Genomic DNA, 25,046 nt, shown 5'->3' on the forward strand with positions numbered 1-25,046 from the left:
AAACCTAGACAGCATATTAAAAAGCAAAGACATTACTTTGCTGACAAAGGTCCATATAGTCAAAGCTTGGCTTTTCCAGTAGTCATGTATGGATATGAGAGTTGGGCCATAAAGAAGGCTGGGCACTGGAGAACTGATGCTTTCAAACTATGGTATTAGAGAAGACTCTTGAGAGTCTCTTGCACAGCAATGAGATCAAACCAATCAGTCCAAAGGAAATCAACCCTTAATAGTCACTGGTAGGACTGATGCTAAAGATGAAACTCCAAAACTTTGGTCATCTGATGTGAAGAGCCAATCCATTAGAAAAGACCCTGATGATGGGGAAGATAGATGGCAGGTGGAACAGGGGGCAACAGAGGATGAGATGGTTGGATGGCATCACTGATTCAATAGACATGAGTTTCAGCAAATTCCAGGAGACCGTGAAGGACCAGGAAGCCTGGTGCACTGCAGTCCATCAGGTCATGAAGAGTCAGACACTACTGAGCACTGAACAGCAACAACAATCCAGAGATATTAATTTAGGAATTTTCTCTTTATGAAAAGTAGTAAATATATTTTGTAAATCAGATTGCCCCTCCTCCATTTTACCACCATCTTCACCCATAATGTTCTGACAAAATTGCCTTTTCTAGGAGCAAAGCTGGACAGTGATGAAAGTCCTATCTCCCAGCAGAAACTACTGGGAGATCTACTTATGGCAATGGGGACAGAAGGTGCATAGGAAAACAGCTCTGACTGAGAACAAAGCAAGAGACTTGGCAGAGTCAAAATGCGAGACTTGGTGTGACAATTGACTTTTCATTCATTAAGCTGCAAAAACCAGCAGATGTGAGGCTCATACTTCTTAAGTCATACTAAGGATGTGGAGGATGAGAGAATGAGGAGTGTTTGAAAAGATTCCCCTTTGTGGACCCTTTGGTACTGTAGACTATATGTTTTACCTGTGAAGGTAAACATTTCACTTGAAGGGTTCCTTTTTTTGCATTTTGCAATGAAATAATCATGTATGGGTCCTGAATTTATTTTTTTTGCCATTTAATGGAAATTTTAAAAAATTGGAACACTTTTTAAAGCAAATCAATGATTCTTGAGTTTTCAGTGTTCATCATTATAGCACCGACTCTCCTAGAGTATTTTTTATTTATCCCTGATAGCTAAACTCGAGCAAGATCCTATGTAATGTGTGGGTTAAGTAACTCTGTGTCTAATGCCTTCACACTTAAAAAAAAAAAAAAGTGAGTAGTAAGATCAAGATGGTTAATGCCGCTAAAAGCAAGTAAAAGTATTTCATCTAAGATTCAGAAGTGTTCTTTCCATTTTAAGTAACTATTAGGATAAAACAAGTATAGAAAAATTAGGAAGTTTTCATTTATGCCTGATAACAATATCTAAAAAGCATACCAGAAAAACTTGCTAAGAGAGAAGAAAAATTGCAGCACTGATTCCATTATCTTGGAAAGTGTCTTATGACCAGATTTTTTAAAGGACGACATGTAGGAATTTCTTTTAATTCCAATTTCACATTTTATTATTCATAGAAAATAAGTGATACTGCCATTTGTATATAATTTTTTGATATATCAGATTGAGCATATAAATAAAAATAAACATGGTTATTAAAATGTATATAGTGTACATTATATATTGCAAAATTATATTCTTTGATACTTGTAGGAAATCAATGTGAGACTGATAAATATTGTTAGCATAATGATCCAGAGTGAATGCTCATTTCATTGTATATATTCACTTCTTTGTATTAAGGATCAAAAATAAGGGCTTCCCTGATAGCTCAGTTGGTAATGAATCCACCTGCAATGCAGGAGACCCCGGTTCGATTCCTGGGTCGGGAAGATCTGCTGGAGAAGGGATAGGCTACTCACTCCAGTATTCTGGCCTGGAGAATTCCATGGACTGGACTTTCGCTTTCACTTTCATTTTTTTCCTTCTCTTTGTTTAAAATAGTTTACTTCAAGAGTTTGCCTTTAAAAAGGTCTACATTTTGATTTAAACATTTTGAGCCAGAAATAAGCATATTTAACTCTTATTATTCAGCTCAATTCATATTCATACCTCCCTTCTCCAGCATATCTTCCGAATCCAGGAATCGAACAAGGGTCTCCTGCATTGCAGGCGGATTCTTTACCAACTGAACTATCAGGGAAGCCCTCATGCCTACATATACACAGATACATATTATTCTTACACTTATAAGATTAGATGGCTTCACAACTGTCTCACTAAAATCAGGCAAAAATTTTGGGTCTGTGATGTTGTTATGGTTTGAAACTATTTTCTCTTTGGTCTAAAAAACCAGTTCCTAATACCTTCCACCTTGATTTAGGATACCCACACTGTGTCTATACATACTTTGATATCATTGATATTATTACTGCTGTTGCAACCAATTTGAAAAAAATAAACTATGCATTTTTATATATTAAAAATATATATTTGGAAAGGCATATAATTATATAGGAAATGTAATTAAAATATTCTTCAGTTTGTAAGTCACACAGGTAAAACTAACAATTTTAGAATGAACTGAAAAAGATAAGGGGTTAATTTAGCCAGAAATTACACATATTTCCTGATCTTTCAAAGTTAACTTGGGAAAAACTCATGCTAATTCTTAATACTTTCAATTGGAAAGCACAGAGATATAATCTGTAGTGCAAACAACAGTCTAAACCCCTACCATGTAGCAGTAAAATTACTTTGTTTGGGTCTGTTTGGCAAGGTCACTCAAATCCATTGTTATCCCAGTTTTTTTAATAATTAGGATGAATTTTGTTTCATATGCATCAGATCATTCTACCAAGTGAACTTCAGAGGTAAGAAGTTATTCTAAATTAGGAAATAATCTAGACATCTATAAAGATAAAATTTTACTTTGACTAATATCAAATACAAAAGAATAATTATATCTGTATAAAGGGTTACATTTCATCAAAAATCCATATACCTAAAAAAAATGTATGATATAGGACCTGCATCATTGCTTTTATTTAATATGCATTTACTAACAACAACTGTGTACCAGAAACTGGGTTCCGTCCAGAGACTCAAAAGCAGGTAGAGTCCTTGCCATCAAGCATCTTAATTGAGAAGGCAGACAAGAAAACATCTAGTTCACATCACTACGGGATGCTTTCTGAAAAAAGTTAATGCATTTAATGCAAATTAGTGAGAGGAGAATAAATGCATAGCAAAGTGAAAATTTTTTTTCCATTCATCAAGTTATAGTCAGTGAGCAAGTTTGGAAAAGAATAAAATGTATAGAATGTAAAATTTGAGATGAAGGCAAGAGGAGAAGGGGATGACAGAGGACTAGATGATTCGATGGCATCACCGACTCAGTTGACATGAGTTTGAGCAAGCTCTGGGAGTTGGTGAAGGACAAGGAAGCCTGGTGTGCTGCAGTCCATGGGGTTGCAAAGAGCAGGACATGACTGAGCAACTGAACTAAATTTAACTAATGGGACATTAGCATGGAATTGTAGACTAATTAGTAAAATAAGTCTACATGGGGAGATAAATCTGAGATGCAAGAAAATATTCATAAGGAATCCATGTAACTTGATGATCAAAATCATGAAATGAGAATAGGTTCCCTAAAAAACTAAAAACAGAGCTACCGTATGATCCAGCAATCCCACTTAGGGGCATATATACAAAGAAAACTATAACTTGAAAACATAGGTGCAATGTTATGTTCATTGCAGCACTGTTTACAATAGCCAAGAAATGGAAGCAACCTAAATTTCCATTGACAGATGAAGGGATAAAGAAGATGTGGTGTGTGTATATATATATATATATACACACACACATATGTATACATATATATACATATATATATGATTATTATTAGGGTTGGGAGTGTGTGTATATATAAGTATGTATGCATGTATATATATATATATATATATATATATATATATATATGTTTATATATATGCATACAGAGTTGGGAAGGTAAGTAGCTATACATTTGTACAGAGATTTTCAAATTAAAAATGAGAGTGTCCTCAAATTTACATGTTGCTCACATTTTTGCAACTCTGCAATGACCTAGGAATTGTTATTCTGCTTTCCCCTTTGGTCTTGAACCTCTCTCCTCTAACCATTCCTGTTTAATCTGTGATTATAACACTGTAATCATCACACATGCTTCCATACACTAACCCATATTATTTTATACAGAGTAGTCATATATTAAGAGAGCTCACATACTTGAGACACAAAGCCAGTAGTATAGGAATAGCTCAATATGTAGCAATGAGATGAGGTGGATAATAGAGTATCAAAGAATCAAGAGGGGCAGGCACCCAGAACAGAAGCTGAATACACCTTACGTAGGAGGAGAGATGCCTCTTCAGTGAGAGAACAGGGAAGGAAGTCAGGATGGGTATGAATATCAACGTGTTCATCAGGGCAGGAGTAATGAAAATAAATTGAAATAATTTACTTCCGATGGCCTCTGATTGATAAATTAGGATTAAGGGTGAATACTGATTTTCTGGAATATGATGTTTAGAAAAATCGGAAATCCTCTTCAAAAAAATATGCAAAAATGTATACAAATTTAGGCGTATATAGATTATATATAAATATATAAATGCAATATATAATATACACGTAAAATTTATTAAAATAAATCAGAACACTGAAAATTTAAGGTAGCTCATAGATATCATAAAATCTAGAATAAAAACAATTATATTAATTAGCTTGATATACTTAATTTTTTTACTTGATCGACTTTTCATATGAACAATTTTGAACAATAATTTTATGAAAAAATGAAAAGATAAGATCAAATTGTATATTTCTATAAGCTGATTGCTTCCATATCAGATTATCTTAAACTTGAATTTTACAGTTCTACATTGATAAGGAGGGCATAATCTGAAAAAGTCAAGCCAGTATAGTGTTATCCATAGAGATTTTAAAGACTTCATTACCTCAGTGACCTAAGATTTGAGTCTTACTTTTTTTTCCCCCAAAGGTCCCTTAGTGTCTGTAGAATCAGTAAGAGAATGATTGAATAATTTGTGAATGTGTGTGAGCATGTGCATATGCATACAACTTGACAATTAAGGCTTTCATTGTAATTCATAAGACTGTTAAAGTGTCTTTGAAAGCAATTATGATTTATGTGCATGCCACTACCAATTCAAAGCATATATCTTTTTCTATATGTTTCTTACTTTAGTAAAAAAACATTTTTGTCATAATGATGTGGTTTATCAGATGTATATTTAAATTATCACCACAAAAACAAATAATTGAATCTTCAGGGCTGTACTTTTTAACTGAGTCTATGATAACATTATCAATGATGTCCAGTATTTTCCATCATCGAAACAAACTTCCAAAAGAGTTCAAAAATTGAATGCACTAAAATATTTATTGCAAAAAATGAATTTTCTATTTAAAACATTCTGATCACTCTGATGTAAAAATGGCATTACTTTATGTTTTAAAAGTTTTTCTTTTACTTGTATAACCAAAAACTTAATAAATATTCTTACTTATAACACATATAAGAAAGCTTGAAATAAAAAATGTACATTAATTTAAAAGTCACACTATGTCTAAATGAAAAAATCATATTTAAAAATTTGCACACATGCTAAGTTGCTTCAGTTGTCTCTGATTGTGTGCAACCCTATCGACTACAGCCTGCCAGGCTCCTCTGTCCATGGGATTCTCCAGGCGAGAATGAATACTGGAGAGGGTTGCCATGCCCTCCTCAAGGGCATCTTCCCTACCCAGGGATCGAACCTGCATCTCTTATGTCTACCTGAATTGGCAGGAGGGTTCTTTACCATGAGCACCATGTGGGAAGCCCCATATTTAAAAGAGTGAAATGCAAACGGATTTTCTGCAGTTTAAAAGATTGCCTACAAGCAGAGAGCTCACTATTAATTTGAAATAGAAACTGATGCTTATTTAGCATATTTGTGTTCATGGTTTCCATGTGGTCCGTGACATCACTAGAGTTCCCATCACAAATGGGATAGATTGATAAATATTTGATACAAATTATGTATTCATCATCAATACTTTTTAAAACACAGAAATTCAGAACTTAATTTTTCATTTAGTATGCGTTTTCCTTTTCAAGAAATATTTGCTGAAAAGTTTTATTGCAAAATAAAAATGTATTATATAAAAGTATTTTTTTTTAATTGGAGAGGCTCAACACAATATTTACATATGACATGTTTGTTTAATAAGACATCTAGGAAGAGTATTCAAACCTCATTAAACGTACTTATCAAACCTCATTAAACGACTGTTCAACTTCTCTTCCTTACATATATTTCATGTCCATCTATTCTATGATTTCTCAGTTCTACACTGACAATGCTGATTATCATTATCTGTTCCCCTTCACATCTTACAAGATGAGAGGCACAGGCCACAGCATAATGGACTATCATAACAAGTATACCAGTCGGCCAACAAGGTTTTCCAGTAAACATTGAATTTTATCTTTGAATTCTCTGTATATTGTATTTCAGAAGAAATTGTTGCTTTTATGTGGGAAGGGTTGGGAAAAGAGTTTTCTTTTTTCTGCTTTTTTAGATGAAATAATTATAAGTCAAAATGAAAACTCTGTTCATTAGATATGTTCATGAACTCTGTTCATTAGACATTTTGCATCCTGTTAGAGGATAACAGTAGAAGCCTGATGAACAAATTAGACAAATCTCAAACTGCTCAAGTTTATTATGATGTACTCATTATATAATGTACCCATTAATAATCATACTTAAATTAAAAATACCAAATTCTTATGCTAATACTAAATTGGGTTGGATACTGGAACACCAGGAATAAACCAGGAGAATCCCAGGTAAAATTAATTATTATGGTCACAGTAGCTGTAAGACCCTATGTGATTTGACCCATCAGTACTATCCTAATATGCTACCTCTACTCATTCTGCTCCAGCCACTCTGACCTTCCTGCTAATGTTTCCTAATATGTCAGATATTCTCCAGTCATGATGCTTTTACTCTTGCTCTTTCCTCTGCTTTAAATGTTACATCTCCTGCACTGGCAGGCAGGTTCTTTACCACTAGTGCCACCTTGGAAGCCCAGATATTATTCTATAAATAACCAAATGACTTGTTCCCTCATCTCCTTCATGTCTATACTCAGTGAGTTCTTCCCTGCTCAGCCTATTTAAAAAAACCGTCACAGAACACTGACTACCAATGTACACTCTTTGCCTTCCCTGCTGACATGTATATATTTTATTACTTTAATGTGTGCCATTTTCTACTAAAATATAAGACTAGGAGAGCAGAAAGTGTTGTCTCTTTTGTTCATAGTGGGTTGGCATTGCTAAGACTTTTTCCTGGCAACGGGTAGCCACTGAATTAATATATGCTGAATCAATTTACATTACTAATATTAAATATACATATACACACATACATGTTGTTATTATTAAACTACCATTTCACACTTTACTTAGTTGTTGCATCATTATTCTGTTTAGAGTAGACTACATTTAATAGTCCAGTTATTATTTCTAATTAAATTATAGGAGTGGTTCACTAAATTATCATTAATAAAGGATTCTGAGATAATCATCTGCTATGAGTTTTCTTATTTTCACTCATTAGTAAGACATTGCTATGTGACTCCCTGGAGCTGACAATAAAGTTGTGCCAGGGAGCTTGCTTAACAGACTTAGTAACAGCAAACTGAGGACAGTCAACTAAAATAGCTTATGATACTTATTAGAAAGTTGACTTTTGTAGAGTAAAATGAGCAACAGGTAAAAGGATATAGATAAATGAATCATTCATTTCCAACAGCCAATTTAGGAGAAAATGTCATTTTTTTACAGTGTTCAACAAATTTGGATAAGTAATCACCTCTAACAATAGCTTAGGATCTATAACCTGTTGTTTACCTATTATTTTCTCTGTGAAATGAATAATAAAAGTTCAGATTTTTCAACATCTTTAAAGTCATAATCAATTTGTTGATGTTTGTGGAAAGTGACTATAGAATTGTAATACCCAAAATTCTTTTGCAGGACTGGACGTTATATGACTTTGTTAACTCTAGGAGCACGTTGTATTTCTATTACTTGTTTAACCTGCAGATCTTTAGTACAGAAGCACAGATTGATACTCAGACTCAGTTGCTAAGACAGAATTATGATCAAGCCAGAGACAGAATTATGCCCATGCATTTAATTGGGGGGTTGCAAAATCATCTACATCATATTTTATTATTAATTAGGACTGAAAGGGTAAGTTGAGAGCTTTATTCTTACACTGGCAAAGCAATGTTTATTTTTCTGGAAATTTCCAATAGAGCCAGATTGAATATTTTTAAATTAAGTTACTTATTTTAATTGGAGGCTAATTACTTTACAATACTGTGGTGGTTTTTGCCATACATTGACATGAATCAGCCACGGGTGTACATGTGTCCCTCATCCTGAACACCACTCCCATCTCCTTCCCCACCCCATCCCTCTGGATTGTCCCAGTGCACCGCATCTGAGTTCCCTGTTTCATGCACCGAACTTGGACTGCTCATCTATTCTACAAATGGTAATATACGTGTTTCAATGCTATTCCTTCAAATCATCCCACCCTCACCTTCTCCCACAGAGTCCAAAAGACTGTTCTTTATATCTGTGTCTCTTTCGCTGTCTTGTATATAGGGTCATTGTTACCATCTTTCTAAATTCCATATATATGCATTAATATACTGTATTGGTGTTTTTCTGACTTACTTCACATTGTATAATAGGCTCCAGTTTCATCTACCTCATTAGAAATGATTCAAATGTGTTCTTTTTAATAGCTGAGTAATATTCCATTCTGTGTATGTACCACGGCTTTCTTATCCATTTGTCTACCAGTGGACCTTTAGGTTTCTTCCATGTCCAGGCTATTGTAAACAGTGCTACAATGAACATTGGGGAAAACATGTCGCTTTCAATTCGGTTCCCTGGGTGTGTGCACCCAGCAGTGGGATTTCTGGATCATATGGCAGTTCTATTTCCATTTTTTTTAAGGAATCTCCACACTGTTCTCCATAGTGACTGTACTAGCTTGCATTCCCACCAACAATGTAAGAGGGTTCCCTTTTCTCCACACCCTATCCAGCATTTACTGTTTGTAGACTTTTTGATAGCAGCCATTCTGACTGGCATGAGGTGATACCTCATTTTGGTTTTGATTTGCATTTCTCTGATAAAGAGTGATGTTGAGAATCTTTTCATGTATGTTAGCCATCTGGATGTCTTCTTTGGAGAAATGTCTGTTTAACTCCTTGGCCCATTTTTTGATTGCATTGTTTACTTCTCTGGTATTGAACTGCTTCTATATTTTTGATATTAATTCTTTGTCAGTTGCTTTGTTTGCTATTTTATTCTCCCATTCTGAAGGATGTCTTTTTAACTTGCTTATAGTTTCCTTTGTTGTGCTAAGCTTTTAAGTTTAATTAGGTCCCATTTGTTTATTTTTGCTTTTATTTCCATTACTCTGGGAAGTGGGTCATAGAGGATCTTGATGTGATTTATGTCAGAGAGTGTTTTGTCTATGTTTTCCTCTAGCAGTTTTATAGTTTCTGGTCTTCCATTTAGATCTTCAAACAATTTTGAGTTTATTTTTGCATATGGTGTTAGAAAGTGTCCTAGTTTCACTCTTTTACACATGGCTGACCAGTTTTCCCAGCACCACTTGTTAAAGAGATCATCTTTTCTCCATTGTATATTCTAGTCTCCTTTGTCAAAGATAAGGTATCTGTGGGTGTGTGGATTTATCTCTGGGCTTTCTATTTTGTCCCACTGATCTATATTTTTGTCTTTGTGCCAGTAACATACTGTCTTGAAGACTGTAGCTTTGTAGTATAGTCTGAAGTCAGGCAGCTTGATTTCTCCAGATCCATTCTTCTTTCTCAAGATTGCTTTGGCTATTCGAGGTTTTTTTGTATTTCCATACAAATTGTGAAATTATTTGTTCTACTTCTGTGAAAAATACCATTGGTAGCTTGATAGGGATTGCATTGAATCTACAGATTGCTTTGGATAGTATACTCATTTCCACTATATTGATTTTTCCAATCCATGAACACTGTATATTTCTCCATCTATTTGTGTCATCTTTGATTCCTTTCATCAGTGTTTCATAAAGGTCTTTTGTTTCTTTAGGTAGATTTATTCATAAGTATTTCATTCTTTTCCTCACAATGGTGAATGGGATTGTTTCCTTAATTCTCTTACTGTTTTTTTCATTGTTAGTGTATACAAATGCAAGGTATTTTGGTTTATTAATTTTATATCCTATTTTTGCTATAGTCTCCTTTGTTTCTTTTTCAATTATTTCTGCTCTGATTTTTATGACTTCTTTCCTTCACTAACCCTGGGGTTCTTCATTTCTTCTTTTGATTAACATTTTCTTAGCATCTTAAGGATTTGTTCAGCTCTTTGACATAACAAGATTTGATAAAAGAGATATAAGCAATAGGTCATAAATTCTGATTCAAAAGGGTTTTTATTTAAGTAAAATATGGTAGAAATTTTTTTATATAAAATAGCATTTTAAATTAATAAAGTCATGAAATCTGTGGAATGTGTTATGTGTTTTCTAAATTACAAATTTATTTTAACAGGAGAATATATTCCAAGGCTTTAATATGGAAATATGTGTAATACTTGGAATATGTGGATCTGTATGTTGACTGTTACATTTCATTTTTTTAAAATTTATATATGTTATACATTTAGTTCAGGTAGATAAAATCAAAGACTTTTATAAAGCACTCATTTCAGAACAATTCTTTATGCCTACCTATGCTGAAAGATCTGGAAAATAATTTACATAATTTAAAAATATTGATCTTGTATATTTTTCTCAATTCAATAAATACTTGTTATTTTTTACTTAAATATTTTAGGGATGATATCAGAATAAGCCATCTGTTCTTTCATGAAGCTTAAAGTCAGAGGGAATAACCAATATCACATGTATACAGAAAACTTGATATTAACTTTTCATAAGTCATATTAGCATATGCAGTTGGTATAACAGCTAGAGATGTGCATATTTATTATCATGTTGTGAGGGAAAGAAAACTCATTCTATGAAGACCAGTGAGATATATATATATTTCTTTTTTGCAAAAAATTTATACCAGCAAACAAATTATTCAGTTATATCACAGTATGCTTCATCAGGATGAAACAACTTTATAGGATACAGATTCTAGTTTCAGATATCTTTAACTAAAATAGTCATTACAGAGTGAAAGAATTTATGTAAAGAGACATAATAAAAACACACACCTATTTATGTCTTAAAGATAACAAGGGAAGTGACCAGAGAGTTTTGGTAATTCTAACTAACTCATACCAGGTATTATCAAGGTTTCAATACATTAAAAAAAAAAAAAAAAAAAAAAAAAACTTCTAAACAAAATGTGAGAAAAGAAATAAAGATAGGATGAAAGAAGAGACGCATACAAAAAGATTTTAAAAATGGGGAAAAAGGAAAAATGAGGAAAAAAAGGAAATTAAAAGAATGAATAAAGGTTCTGCAGGTTCAAGGTGGCAGATAAAATATTTATTTTTTTAAAAAAAGTATATCTAGCTGTGATTTATGTCGGAGAGTGTTTTGCCTATGTTCTCCTATAGGAGTTTTATAGTTTCTGGTCTTACATTTAGATCTTTAATCCATTTTGAGTTTATTTTTGTGTATGGTGTTAGAAAGTGTTCTAGTTTCATTCTTTTACATGTGGTTGACCAGTTTTCCCAGCACCACTTGTTAAAGAGGTTGTCTTTTTTCCATTGTATATCCTTGCCTCCTTTGTCAAAGATAAGGTGTCCATAGGTTCGTGGATTTATCTCTGGGCTTTCTATTCTGTTCCATTGATCTATATTTCTGTCTTTGTCCCAGTACCATACTGTCTTGATGACTGTGGCTTTGTAGTAGAGTCTGAAGTCAGGCAGGTTGATTCCTCCAGTTCCATTCTTCTTTCTCAAGATTACTTTGGCTATTCGAGGTTTTTTGTATTTCCATACAAATTGTGAAATTCTTTGGTCTAGTTCTGTGAAAAATACCGTTGGTAGCTTGATAGGGATTGCACTGAATCTATAGATTGCTTTGGGTAGAATAGCCATTTTGACAATATTGATTCTTCCAATCCATGAACACGGTATGTTTCTCCATCTGTTTGTGTCCTCTTTGATTTCTTTCATCAGTGTTTTATAGTTTTCTATGTATAGGTCTTTTGTTTCTTTAGGTAGATATACTCCTAAGTATTTTATTCTTTTTGTTGCAATGGTGAATGGTATTGTTTCCTTAATTTCTCTGTCTGTTTATTCATTGTTAGTATATAGGAATGCAAGGGATTTCTGTGTGTTAATTTTATATCCTGCAACTTTACTATATTCATTGATTAGCTCTAGTAATTTTCTGGTAGAGTCTTTAGGGTTTTCTATATAGAGGATCATGTCATCTGCAAACAGTGAGAGTTTTACTTCTTCTTTTCCTATCTGGATTCCTTTTACTTCTTTTTCTGCTCTGATTGCTGTGGCCAGAACTTCCAACACTATGTTGAATAGTAGTGGTGAGAGTGGGCACCCTTGTCTTGTTCCTGATTTCAGGGGAAATGCCTTCAATTTTTCACCATTGAGGGTGATGCTTGCTGTGGGTTTGTCATATATAGCTTTTATTATGTTGAGGTATGTTCCTTCTATTCCCGCTTTTTGGAGAGTTTTAATCATAAATGAGTGTTGAATTTTGTCAAAGGCTTTCTCTGCATCTATTGAGATAATCATATGGTTTTTATCTTTCAATTTGTTAATGTGGTGTATTACATTGATTGATTTGCAGATATTAAAGAATCCTTGCATTCGTGGGATAAAGCCCACTTGGTCATGGTGTATGATTTTTTTAATATGTTGTTGGATTCTGTTTGCTAGAATTTTGTTAAGGATTTTTGCATCTATGTTCATCAGTGATATTGGCCTGTAGTTTTCTTTTTTTGTGGCATCTTTGTCTGATTTTGGAATTAGGGTGATGGTGGCCTCATAGAATGAGTTTGGAAGCTTACCTTCATCTGCAATTTTCTGGAAGAGTTTGAGTAAGATAGGTGTTAGCTCTTCTCTAAATTTTTGGTAGAATTCAGCTGTGAAGCCATCTGGTCCTGGGCTTTTGTTTGCTGGAAGATTTTTGATGACAGTTTCGATTTCCTTGCTTGTGATGGGTCTGTTAAGATCTTCTATTTCTTCCTGGTTCAGTTTTGGAAAGTTATACTTTTCTAAGAATTTGTCCATTTCATCCAAGTTGTCCATTTTATTGGCATAGAGCTGCTGGTAGTAGTCTCTTATGATCCTTTGTATTTCAGTGTTGTCTGTTGTGATCTCTCCATTTTCATTTCTAATTTTGTTAATTTGGTTCTTCTCTATTTGTTTCTTAATGAGTCTTGCTAATGGTTTGTCAATTTTGTTTATTTTTTCAAAAAACCAGCTTTTAGCTTTGTTGATTTTTGCTATGGTCTCTTTAGTTTCTTTTGCATTTATTTCTGCCCTGATTTTTAAGATTTCTTTCCTTCTGCTAACTCTGGGGTTCTTCATTTCTTCCTTCTCTAATTGCTTTAGGTGTAGAGTTAGGTTATTTATTTGGTTTTTTTCTTGTTTCTTGATGTAAGCCTGTAATATGACCCACCTCCCAGAATATTGGAAATAAAAGCAAAACTAAACAAATGGGACCTATTGAAACTTAAAAGCTTTTGCACTAAAAGGAAACTATAAGTAAGGTGAAAAGACAGCCCTCAGATTGGGAGAAAATAATAGCCAATGAAGAAACAGACAAAGGATTAATCTCAAAAATATACAAGCAACTCTGCAGCTCAATTCCAGAGAAATAAATGACCCAATCAAAAAATGGGCCAAAGAACTAAACAGACATTTCTCCAAAGAAGACATACAGATGGCTAACAAACACATGAAAAGATGCTCAACATCACTCATTATCAGAGAAATGCAAATCAAAACCACAATGAGGTACCATTACACGCCAGTCAGGATGGCTGCTATCCAAAAGTCTACAAGCAATAAATGCTGGAGAGGGTGTGGAGAAAAGGGAACCCTCTTACACTGTTGGTGGGAATGCAAACTAGTACAGCCACTATGGAAAACAGTGTGGAGATTTCTTAAAAAACTGGAAATAGAACTGCCATATGACCCAGCAATCCCACTTCTGGGCATACACACTGAGGAAACCAGATCTGAAAGAGACACGTGCACCCCAATGTTCATCGCAGCACTGTTTATAATAGCCAGGACATGGAAGCAAGCTAGATGCCCATCAGCAGATGAATGCATAAGGAAGCTGTGGTACATATACACCATGGAATATTACTCAGCCATTAAAAAGAATTCATTTGAACCAGTCCTAATGAGATGGATGAAGCTGGAGCCCCTTATACAGAGTGAAGTAAGTCAGAAAGATAAAGAACATTACAGCATACTAACACATATATATGGAATTTAGAAAGATGGTAATGATAACCCTATATGCAAAACAGAAAAAGAGACAGAGAAATACAGAACAGACTTTTGAACTCTGTGGGAGAATGTGAGGGTGGGATATTTCAAAAGAACAGCATGTATACTATCTATGGTGAAACAGATCACCAGCCCAGGTGGGATGCATGAGACAAGTGCTCTGGCCTGGTGCACTGGGAAGACCCAGAGGAATCGAGTGGAGAGGGAGGTGGGAGGGGGGATCGGGATTGGGAATACATGTAAATCCATGGCTGATTCATATCAATGTATGACAAAACCCACTGGAAAAAAAAATAATAATAATAATTTAAAAAATGAAAAAAAAAAAGTATATCTACTTTTTAACAGTAGCCTTGGAAAAGTAATAAACCAAAAATAAAAATCAAATCACAATGGTTATTAGGTTAGTAAAGAAACCTTACAGAATAGAATAGTTTCAGAAACAATACATTGAAAGGGCACCCCTGTAAAGACACCTTCTGCAGCTGACCCAGGATCAGGGATGGTACAGCTGGAAGCAGGGATGGGAGGAGTTATAACAAGTGAGCAGGTCAGCTATGGTATTAGTGAAGGGTTATAGCATCGCCTGCCAGAATCCTGTTTCAGAACAGCTACCTATGGTATTTGCCTCCTGGAATACATCTGAGGAGCAGCTCTCTTAGAAATGTGATCTACCACTAGCCATGCAGCTTGGGCACTGACATCAGAGATAAAACAGGACACCCTTCCCCAGTGAGAAAGTAATTTTCCTGCCAACAGTGTGGTCAATGAGAAAGGCAACTATAGGAAGAAAATTTCCAGTTGAACTAATATGAAACCCATTTACTAATTGTGAGGGGAAATAAAGCTTTTAAATTAAACAATGTAAAAAGAAATGATCAAGATGAAACTAGAAATTCAATCCAATTCCATTCAAACTCATATTTTAAGATTCAAGACAAGAACAACACATTGAGGAGAGTAAATGTCATTAAATTTTGAGGGCATAATAGGGACTTACAAAAAGAGTCACTAGTGAGAATCAATAAATAGATCAATGAAGCAAAGAAAAGTGCAATGATAGTCTAACATAAATATGCTTTCACTTTATATGAAGGATGTCAAATCAGTGGTAAAACGGTGAACTAATGAACAACTTTTGTTGGGACAGCTAGATTTTGATCTGAAGGAAAAAAGCATTCCATCTGATCTCATCCTTTCTGTCAATGCATCTCTAAGAAACTTGCAATTTTCAAAGATTAAAGGTTAGAATTTAAAACAAAATATAAAAAATAAAATATATAAAGAATATTTCAGTAACTTTGGCTTGAGGAAAGGTTTTCTAAAATGTAAAACTGAGAAAGTATTCAACATAGAATTAACAGATAAAATTTTTGTATATTTATATGGACAAAAAGAACAAACTATACAAATGGAAAGCAACTAGAACAAAGTAAAAGAAAACTCTTCCAACAAATATAAAATGATGATGTAAATACTTATGCCATAAGATTTTAAAATGAACATGAGAAAAGGCAAGTCAAAATGAAAATATGCAAGTAAAAGGGCATATGCTTTACATAGGAAATAAAAAGTTAAAGAAATAGTGTTTGTTTGGATCATCTGTTGTTTTGGCCTTATTTGATTATAGAGGAAACATGCTGCTGAATACAATATTGGAACATCTATCAAACAAGGAAACCAGCTATATATTGACCCAACCAATGGGATAGGCATGTAGCCAAACCTAGGTCTGTGAGAAATCGTTTTTCTAAATTTGAATAAAGATCAAAATAGATTCCTGATTCAGCCATATGAGGCAACCTGCAAAAATGGTAACACAAAAGATTCATGGTTGTCTACGAATTTAAAGTGATTGTTTATTATTAATTGGGAAGTTACTCTAATTTCAGGATATTATTATGGCCTGTAATATCTATTATATAGCAATTAATCTCCTAAATCAGTGGTTATCCATGCCATCTCCATATAACCAGTTGGGGAGCTTTGTCTAGGCCTACACCTCAGATATTCTAAATCAGGCTGTACTCCCAACCCCTATTACAACCCATGCCTATGCCCTCATAGGGAGTTCTCCATTCTCCCTGTTTAAGGGTAAAATGAGAGGCCCTCATTTTCCAGTGCCTCTCCATGATATATCAGAAGTAGCCAGCAGTAGGCTACAGTGGCAGTACAACTAAACCAGGATTAATTTGAGTATAAAGGGAAAAAATGACATTTCACCAGTGGGCAGTATATCAAACAATAAAATTTCCTGTTTACCTTTTCTGTATAGAGAGATGTTCAGAGTTTAGGAAACACTCGAGTTCAATAGTACTGACTAATAAAAAATATGTGTCACACTATTAAGGACTTGGAAAAGACAAGAATGGATGATTAGTGATGGGAGGGGAATTTATGTAAGTGAATTTCTCAGAGTGGACCCAATATTGGGACTATTACTGCTCCAAAGAAATGCCAGTTAGCAATTTTTCATAGCCACTCCATGAGTGTTTTGAACACTCATGTTCATGTTGGTAGGGATAGAAGCTCTGGAAGGGATAAACAACAGGAATTTAACAAAAAGAGTAGTTACTAACTCTGGAGTACTCAGTTGTCATTGAGTGAACCAATTAGTGAATTCCAATATGTTACTATAACTCAAGGGAATTTAACCCATCTACTTAAGGGTAGCCTAAAGTCACTGGTTCCTTTCCATAATACAACTGCAGCCATTTGTCCTTACTAACTAGACATGTGTTCTAGAAATTGTACCAACTTTTCCTTCCCATTATGCCTTTGTCAGTGGTCACAGCAAATGACTTACTGAATGCTTTATCATATGCTCAGTCACTCAGTCAGGTCCCACTCTTTGAGAGTCTATGGACTGTAGCCCACAAGGCTCCTCTGTCCATGGGATTATTCAGGGAAGAATACTGGAGTGGGTTGCTATTTCTTTCTCCAATAAACTAACATGGAATCTCACGTATTGCTGTCTCCTTTCAAGGAATGCCTTTCACTGAGAAGGAAGAAAGAGAGTGTGTTGATGCCCTAGAGATGTAAAGGTCGTCTTACATGTTTTATTAGGGAGAAACTGTTGTCCAGAGCACACTGAAATAACCTACTAAAAGACTCAGTCACTGAATCAGTAGGAGCACTTACACTATCAAACAGCTATGTCATATGTTCTGAACTATATTTTGCTGTTTTACCCAATTCAGAAAATATGGTTCTAGAGCCAAAATGATTCTGGAGTTTGGGTATTGAAACTTACAACTTATTATAGTTAATACTCACTGTGAATCTTAATTTTATGTGTCAAATTGGCTAGGCAATGTATGTCCAGAGAGCTGATCAAACATTACTTTGGGTGTTTCTGTGAGGGTATTTTTCAATGAGATTTAACATTTAAATCAGCAGGCTGTGTAAAGCAAATTGCCCTCTCTAAAACAGGTGAGCCTCATCCAGTCACTTGAAGGTCTGATAGAACAAAACGTTGATCCTATCCCAGGAAAGAGAATTCTCCAGTGTGATCACCTTTGAACTAGGATATTGACACTTCTTAGTTCTATAGCAGCTTGACAGCCTGTGAGCGCAAAAATAAATATCCACGCTATAAATTTGGATTTGTCAGCCTCAATTAACATGTGAGCTAATTCCATATAATAAATCTTTCTTCAAAATATATACTATTGGTTCTGTTTCAGTAAAGAACACTGGCTAATACACTCTTTCAAACATTTTGCTTCACACTCTCTAGGTCCTTAACTCTTATGTTTTCAAATGTTTTAACACCAAAGAGGAATGCTACCATTTGAGACAAAATTTTCATTCAATTGAAGCTGAAAACTGATACTTGGACATTTTGAGGTGCCTCGTAACACTAGACAAATAGGCATAAGTGACAAATATGATGTTGGTTGGTATAAAACTGACTCTAATTCCCAAGGAGAAATAGATTTGCTGCTCTACAGTGGAAGTAAGGAGTACTGATAAGATTTCTGCTCCAATCACTGGTTTAGTTGTAAGGGTGAGGTTACACACAGTAACAAACAACCCCCAATATTAGTGGCATAATCTTACAGAGGCTTATTTATCATTCATTCTATGGAGATCTTGGTTGGGTAAGGCTGGGGATGGGGGCCCTCTCTCTCCATATTTTCAGGCCAATACTGCTGATCACTGTGGTAAAGGAAGAGAAAAAGTGGAAACTCTACTTTCTGGTCACACTTTATTATAAGAGAAAGTCAGAGGCCACTCTTAATACCAAGGTGAAAGGAGTGAAATCAAAATCAAGTGCCTGGAAGGAGATCTGGAAATATTTGCCAAACAGTACTAATAGTGCCATGCACTACCACACCTGTCACTCAAAGTAAGTGAGAAATGAATTCTGCTCTACACAAGCAGTACTACCAAAATCTCAGACCCATCAGCTAAAACTACTTGAGTCCCTACACTGGGGAAACATTTCCAGGAAGCTGAGAAATGTGTTATGCTTCAGCTACAGCTTTCAACCGGTAGTAAAACTAGGACTATAGGCCTATAGGCTTTACATGTGTTTCATTCTTTGTATTATTAATAATGTCATTTAATGAAATTCACTTATAGTTAAATATACATTTTTCTAATTATATTTATGTACATTGAGATCAAATGGATCAAGATAAAGGAGAAAATAGTCATCCCCAGAAATGTTTCCAAGAACCAGGACTTAAAGCTGGATATAGTAATTATACAAGATGCTGGGTTATCTACATTTTAGGAAGATGTGTATTTTTGCTGACATAATTAGTGGCATTAGTAATGATTGGTATTTTTTTTTTCAACTTTTATCTTCAGAAAAGAAAAGATATTGGATAATTAAATGGTTGGATGGTGGTGAACACATACTGTTTACTCCCACCAAGAATTTATCTTTCATCTTCAGGTTATGGCATCCTCATTTGGCTTTGAGGACACAAATAATTTGATAGTAATCTTGTTAATCAAGAAGCCCTGTTCCAAAGTGCTAAGACTATGACATAGGAAACAAGAGAAACCAAAAATATGATTCTCCTGAGGATTTGCATCTTGAATAGAGGAATAAGGACACCTGAAGCATTTGGAGTCAATTTCTCTTAGCAGTAACCTAGGGACTATGTCTTCTTAGTCAGAGTTTCCTCAAACTGTCCTTTTCTTTCTTTTTTTTTTTTAATTGAAGGATAATTGCTTTACAGAATTTTGTGGTTTTCTGTCATATATCAACAAGAATCAGCCATTCCAGTTTGAGTTTCCTCAAACTGCTCTGATTCCTATCTTTTCTGAAACATATTTCTTCATTTTTGCATTAATTCTATGATCAACTTCATAACTTTTCAGTAAACTCTATTTTGGATCAGAAGCTAGATTTTATTTCTGTTGTTTATAGAAAAGTCAGTCTAACTAATGCCATATTCAACTTTACAACTGATTAGCCATGCAAATAAAAATAAGGATATATTTTTACCTTTGACAAAAATAAAAATTACTGAAGATAGCCAATTTAAAAGATGTTATGGGAAATAAAACATCATATATTGCTTTTGGGATTATAATTCAATACAAAGTTTCTGTATAGTAATTCAGCAGAACCTGACAAGTAAGATTTAAGATATTTGAATATGCTTCTAAAAACAATTTGATTGTTAACTTAAATTATTCCAATAATTTTAAAGTGCAGGCAGTATAAATATTTCCCAGTAAGAGTAGCTTTTAAAAAAAAAAACTATGGAATACTGTACAGTTCTTAAAAACATTTAAACTTATCAGTATCTACTGAATTCAAACAATATTTACCATATGCTTTTGAGCAAAACGAAGCAAGGTGCAAAGCAACAAAAAAACTATACTCTAAATTATATAAGAGATCTATTTCTCTATACAAAACATACATGTAGGTCTATATATGAATACATTGTATATATATGAATGCGTTCACTCAGTCATGCCTGACTCTTTGTGATCCCAGGGACTGAAGCCTGCAAGGCTCCTCTGCCCATAGAATTTTCCAGGCAAGAATACTGGAGTGCAGTACCATTTGCTAATCCAGAGGATCTTCCTGACCCAGGGATCGAACCCACATGTCTTGCATCTCCTACATTGGCAGGCAGATTCGTTACCAGTGCACCACCTGAGAAACCCTAATATACATATATTAATATCTATATTTATAGGAGATCTTTGAGGATACATACAAACAATTCACAATAATAATACCCTGAAAGGTGCTAGACCTTAAAGTGGGGCCCTTAACTTAATCTCTAAATTATATTCATTGTAGTGTGAAATTATAAAAGTACATATTTTACTTTCATGTTTCAAAATATTAAAATATATAAGGTATTAGGATGCCTAACAGAGAGTAAAAGCAAACATGTAATATATATTTGAAGTACAGTAGGGAAAAAAATGAAATGTGAAAATAAGGCTAAAATCAATGTTACTACAGTATTTTTATATAGAGCTACACAGCGATTATGTTATTAATTAACACTACTATAAATGATACTGATAAATAAAATTCATCAGGGACATATTATGTAATAAGTGCATTTCTATATGCTTCATGGGAATCATCCCAACTTTACTTCATAACTATCCTATGAGGCTGGTACTATTTCTTTGTTTCATGAAGATGATGACAACACAGGGCAGTTAAATGATGAGGTTTATAATGATCAGAGTCAGCAGACATTTAGTTTAACTATAAAATACAAGCAAATCCTAGATTTACTTGGTCTAGTGGAGCTACAGAGGTCTTGGAGTAGCTAAACTTCTTAAAGCACGGTTCCTTAATCCTGCAGTACGTGCTGAATACTAAGTCTCTTCAGTCATGTCCAAGTCTCTGTGATCCTACAGACTGTAGCCTGCCAGGCTTCTCTATTCATGAAATTCTCCAGGCAAGAATACTGGAGTGGGTTACCTTGCCCTCCTCCAGGGGACCTTCCCAACCCAGGGATGGAACCCGCATCTCTTATGGCTCCTGCATTGGCATACAGGTTCTTTAGCGCCACCTGGGAAGCCCCTGCAGAGTAAGAGCTATTTTTTTGAAGTGCAGAGAATATTAAAGAACAAGAAAAAGAGGCACCCTGGTTGAGCATCTGTGTTAATATCAAGGCTTTACTTTTGCTTGTCTTTGACAAGGCTGGAACTTACTGCATGTGGCTGAGTTAGTCAGTAATCTGATCATGATCCTCTACTGGAGTTTGACAAAGGCTGTGTTCTGAACTAAATTCCTATGGGGAGCCTGCCTTCTACAGCAAGGAGGTTCCACCCATCACTGCTCAGCATTTGAAACTGGCCCTGGACAACAGGTAGCAGGGAGGGAAGAGAAAGATGAGTATATGTGTGGGAGCCTGTGCTAAATAATTGCGTATAGTTTCATTTATCTAATAGAAGATTAGATGGCGTACATTTTATTCTGAGCATTCAAAAGACAACTTAAACATTTGCTTTCTCATTTCTGAGAATAACCTAGAGACTTACTTTGATCATACTGACATATTTTTCAAAAAGAACTTTGTTTATGGAGCTTTTTTCTACTTCATCTGGTATAATGTTTACTATCATGTTGATAGACAGAAATCAGATCAGTGAAAGATGACATTAATTAGTTAAACAGGTCAAGCTAATAATGATTTATTTCAGTGCATACTGATGACATCAAAAGTATATGGTATCTGTTGAAAAATAATTGTATTTCACTACATCTTGCCTATTACAAAATATCATATAAGAGAGTGATAGTTATTGGATTTTGTAGGTAGTAAATGAAAAAAATCACATTATGATTTCCAGTCTTTGTTAACCAGCATTTTTTCTTCTGTAATAGATCTATATCTTACATTTAATAAAGAAAGGAAAAGAGAGCAGCACTTCCAACCAGTAGATGGTTTAGTTATTTCCGCATCCAGCTAATATACATGTATGTTTGTGCAATTATTCTTATTATTATTAACATTAGCAGTAGTATGAGAATTATTTCACAATATTTTTAAAAGGAGGAAAATCTGATTGAAACAGGTCATTTTGAAAAACATCTGCATTAGTTACTCTTATGTAGTTGATATTCAATATTGTTATCTATATTAATCTGGCTGCCGTATTTGAATAACATTATTTCTAGGTTTGTCAGGCTGCTTATTTAATTAATTAGTATTAAATAAGTTAACGGCAATAATATATTTAGACTTACCCTGGCATTGGTCCATTTCCAGCGAGACTGTAAACCTGACGAGGATTTAGTAAGTACTGGAATTTTCTGTAAATTCTATAAAGGTGAAAACATAGTAGAAAAAAATTAAATTTAGTGGTACCTCCAAGTTTTTATTCTACAATGCACATGGATTTGGAACATTCTCTATCCTGCTTTTGAATATTACTTAATACAATTTCAAATAAATACTTTAAAATACCAGGATAAAATTAGTTAAATATCTTTTCTTAATAGGTCCTTGTGTAATTTACAAATTGGACCACCCTAACAGAGATGAAAGTTATTTATCCCATATATATAATGGTTTTGGATACTTTATATGTATGTATGTATGTTAGTGAAGACTGTGATCCATCTGCTTAATTACTTCACACAAACAATCAGCTTGATGAGCTAGCTCACAAAATTGCTAAACTATTTCACCAGGAACATATCAAACAATTCATTTTTTCTGAAATAAATTAATCATTGTATAACCAATACAATAGAAATGTTTCTAAGTATACACACATCCCATTCTAAGGCAAAATATCACACATAAAGGAATATATTTAGTTTTTAAAATTAGTTTTTACATACATGTGAAAATATGACTATATATCTTAATACATCCATATCATGTTTACTGATATGGCTTCCTTGATAGCTCAGTTGGTGAAGAATCCACCTGCAATGCAGAAGGCCCCAGTTTGATTCCTGGGTCGGGAAGATCCCCTGGAGAAGGGAAAGGCTACCCACTCCAGTATTCTTGCCTGGAGAATTCCATGAATTGTATAGTCCATGGGGTCACAAAGAGTCAGACACGACTGAGCGGCTTTCACACACACACACACGTTCACTGATAGAAATCTCCAAATATCTGCTTATGTCTTCCCACTCCCTTGTGCAACACCCTTGCATTCTAGATCTTGAATAATGATACCACCCAGTGTCTTAAGAATGATTTTAGTCATTCTCGGAACCTCTTTTTTCCCAGCACCCGAAACAGAGGACAATCCTGTACCTTCTAACTGAGTAATGTCTACCATACCTGGTCATTCTATCTCATGTCTTACTGCAGGCTTTCAAGTTCTCTCCCCAGATCTGTGAAAGTCTTGCCTATCCAGCCTTCTTCTGTACTGCTACTTAAGTGCAGCCATGCTGTTTCCAACAAGAAAAATCACTGCCAGTGTCAGGAAACTTATAAAATATTTTAGTATATTTAAAATAGTTTATATATCTCATCTTTCTCCTTCTTCCTCTTAAATTTCAACCCCAATGAATATCTTCTGGCTCCCTACCAAACCAGCACACCCGTCCACAATTATGTCTCTTTTCTTCCTTCACCTGTCTAATACCTACTTAGAGCCAATTCAAAAGCTAGACTTTTGAGTCTTCAGAGACAATCACTGTTTTCCTCTGAACACTCCTGGCACCTTTATTTTAAACACTCTTAACTAAGCTTCTACCTTGGGGTTATTGTAGAAAATCTATGTGTCTGCCTTCCTGCAGGACTGTGTCTTCTGTCTCATCCCCAGTTTCTGGCAGGGGCTAGATTCTCTCAAGTGTTGCTGTCTGAATGATGTGTGAGCACTTCCACAACTGTTGATGGGTATGGGAAACTACCTATGTGTGCATATTTATTTCTGTGACCTTTTCCTGCTTACCTAATACATCAAAGAAGAAAATTTACGTATTTTGAAAGGAAAACCCTGAATGCTGTGCCGTGTGCTTAGGTACTCAGTTGTGTCCAACTCTCTGTGACCCCACGGACTGTAGCCCGCCAGGCTCCTCTGTCCATGGGGATTCTCCAGGCAAGAATACTGGAGTGGGTTGCCATGCTGTCCTCCAGGGGATCTTCCCAACCCAGAGATCGCACCCAGGTCTCCTGGATTGCAGGTGGATTCTTTACCATCTAAGCCGCCAGGGAAGAAATATATTTTGAAAAGAAAACCCTGAATAGAATCCTGTTTATTTGTGAAAGATGTCTGCTATGCATTCAGGACAATTTGTGATCACACACATAATAGATCTCCTTTAAATATATTTACAGTTCTTTTGACTTTGAATTGGTCCTTGTTAGTGTATAAAGGACAAAACGTAAGTGAGTGTGTATACAGGAACACTCAAATATCCTCCTTGCCCCATTAAATTTAATTTACTGATCATTTCAGTGTATCTATCTATATTTTTTAAAGAATTATTTTTAAGTACTGGGAGAAGAGGGAGAAAGATATTTCATTTAAGGGTCATTCAGCAAGATTAATGTTCTCTTAATTTGAGGGGGATTTT

General features: G+C 34.6%; 1 protein-coding gene across 1 annotated transcript in view; it reads right to left on the reverse strand.

Annotated features, from left to right (window-relative positions):
- The window catches only part of DGKB (diacylglycerol kinase beta), an 820,417-nt gene that overhangs the window by 486,145 nt on the left and 309,226 nt on the right, over positions 1-25,046 (reverse strand). Inside the window, exon 17 of the mRNA XM_061165003.1 lies at positions 22,755-22,829. Coding sequence (XP_061020986.1) covers positions 22,755-22,829 — 75 coding nt within the window. The remainder of the gene's footprint in view (positions 1-22,754; positions 22,830-25,046) is intronic.

Source organism: Dama dama, chromosome 18, assembly GCF_033118175.1.
Source record: "Dama dama isolate Ldn47 chromosome 18, ASM3311817v1, whole genome shotgun sequence".
Classification (NCBI taxonomy): domain Eukaryota; kingdom Metazoa; phylum Chordata; class Mammalia; order Artiodactyla; family Cervidae; genus Dama; species Dama dama.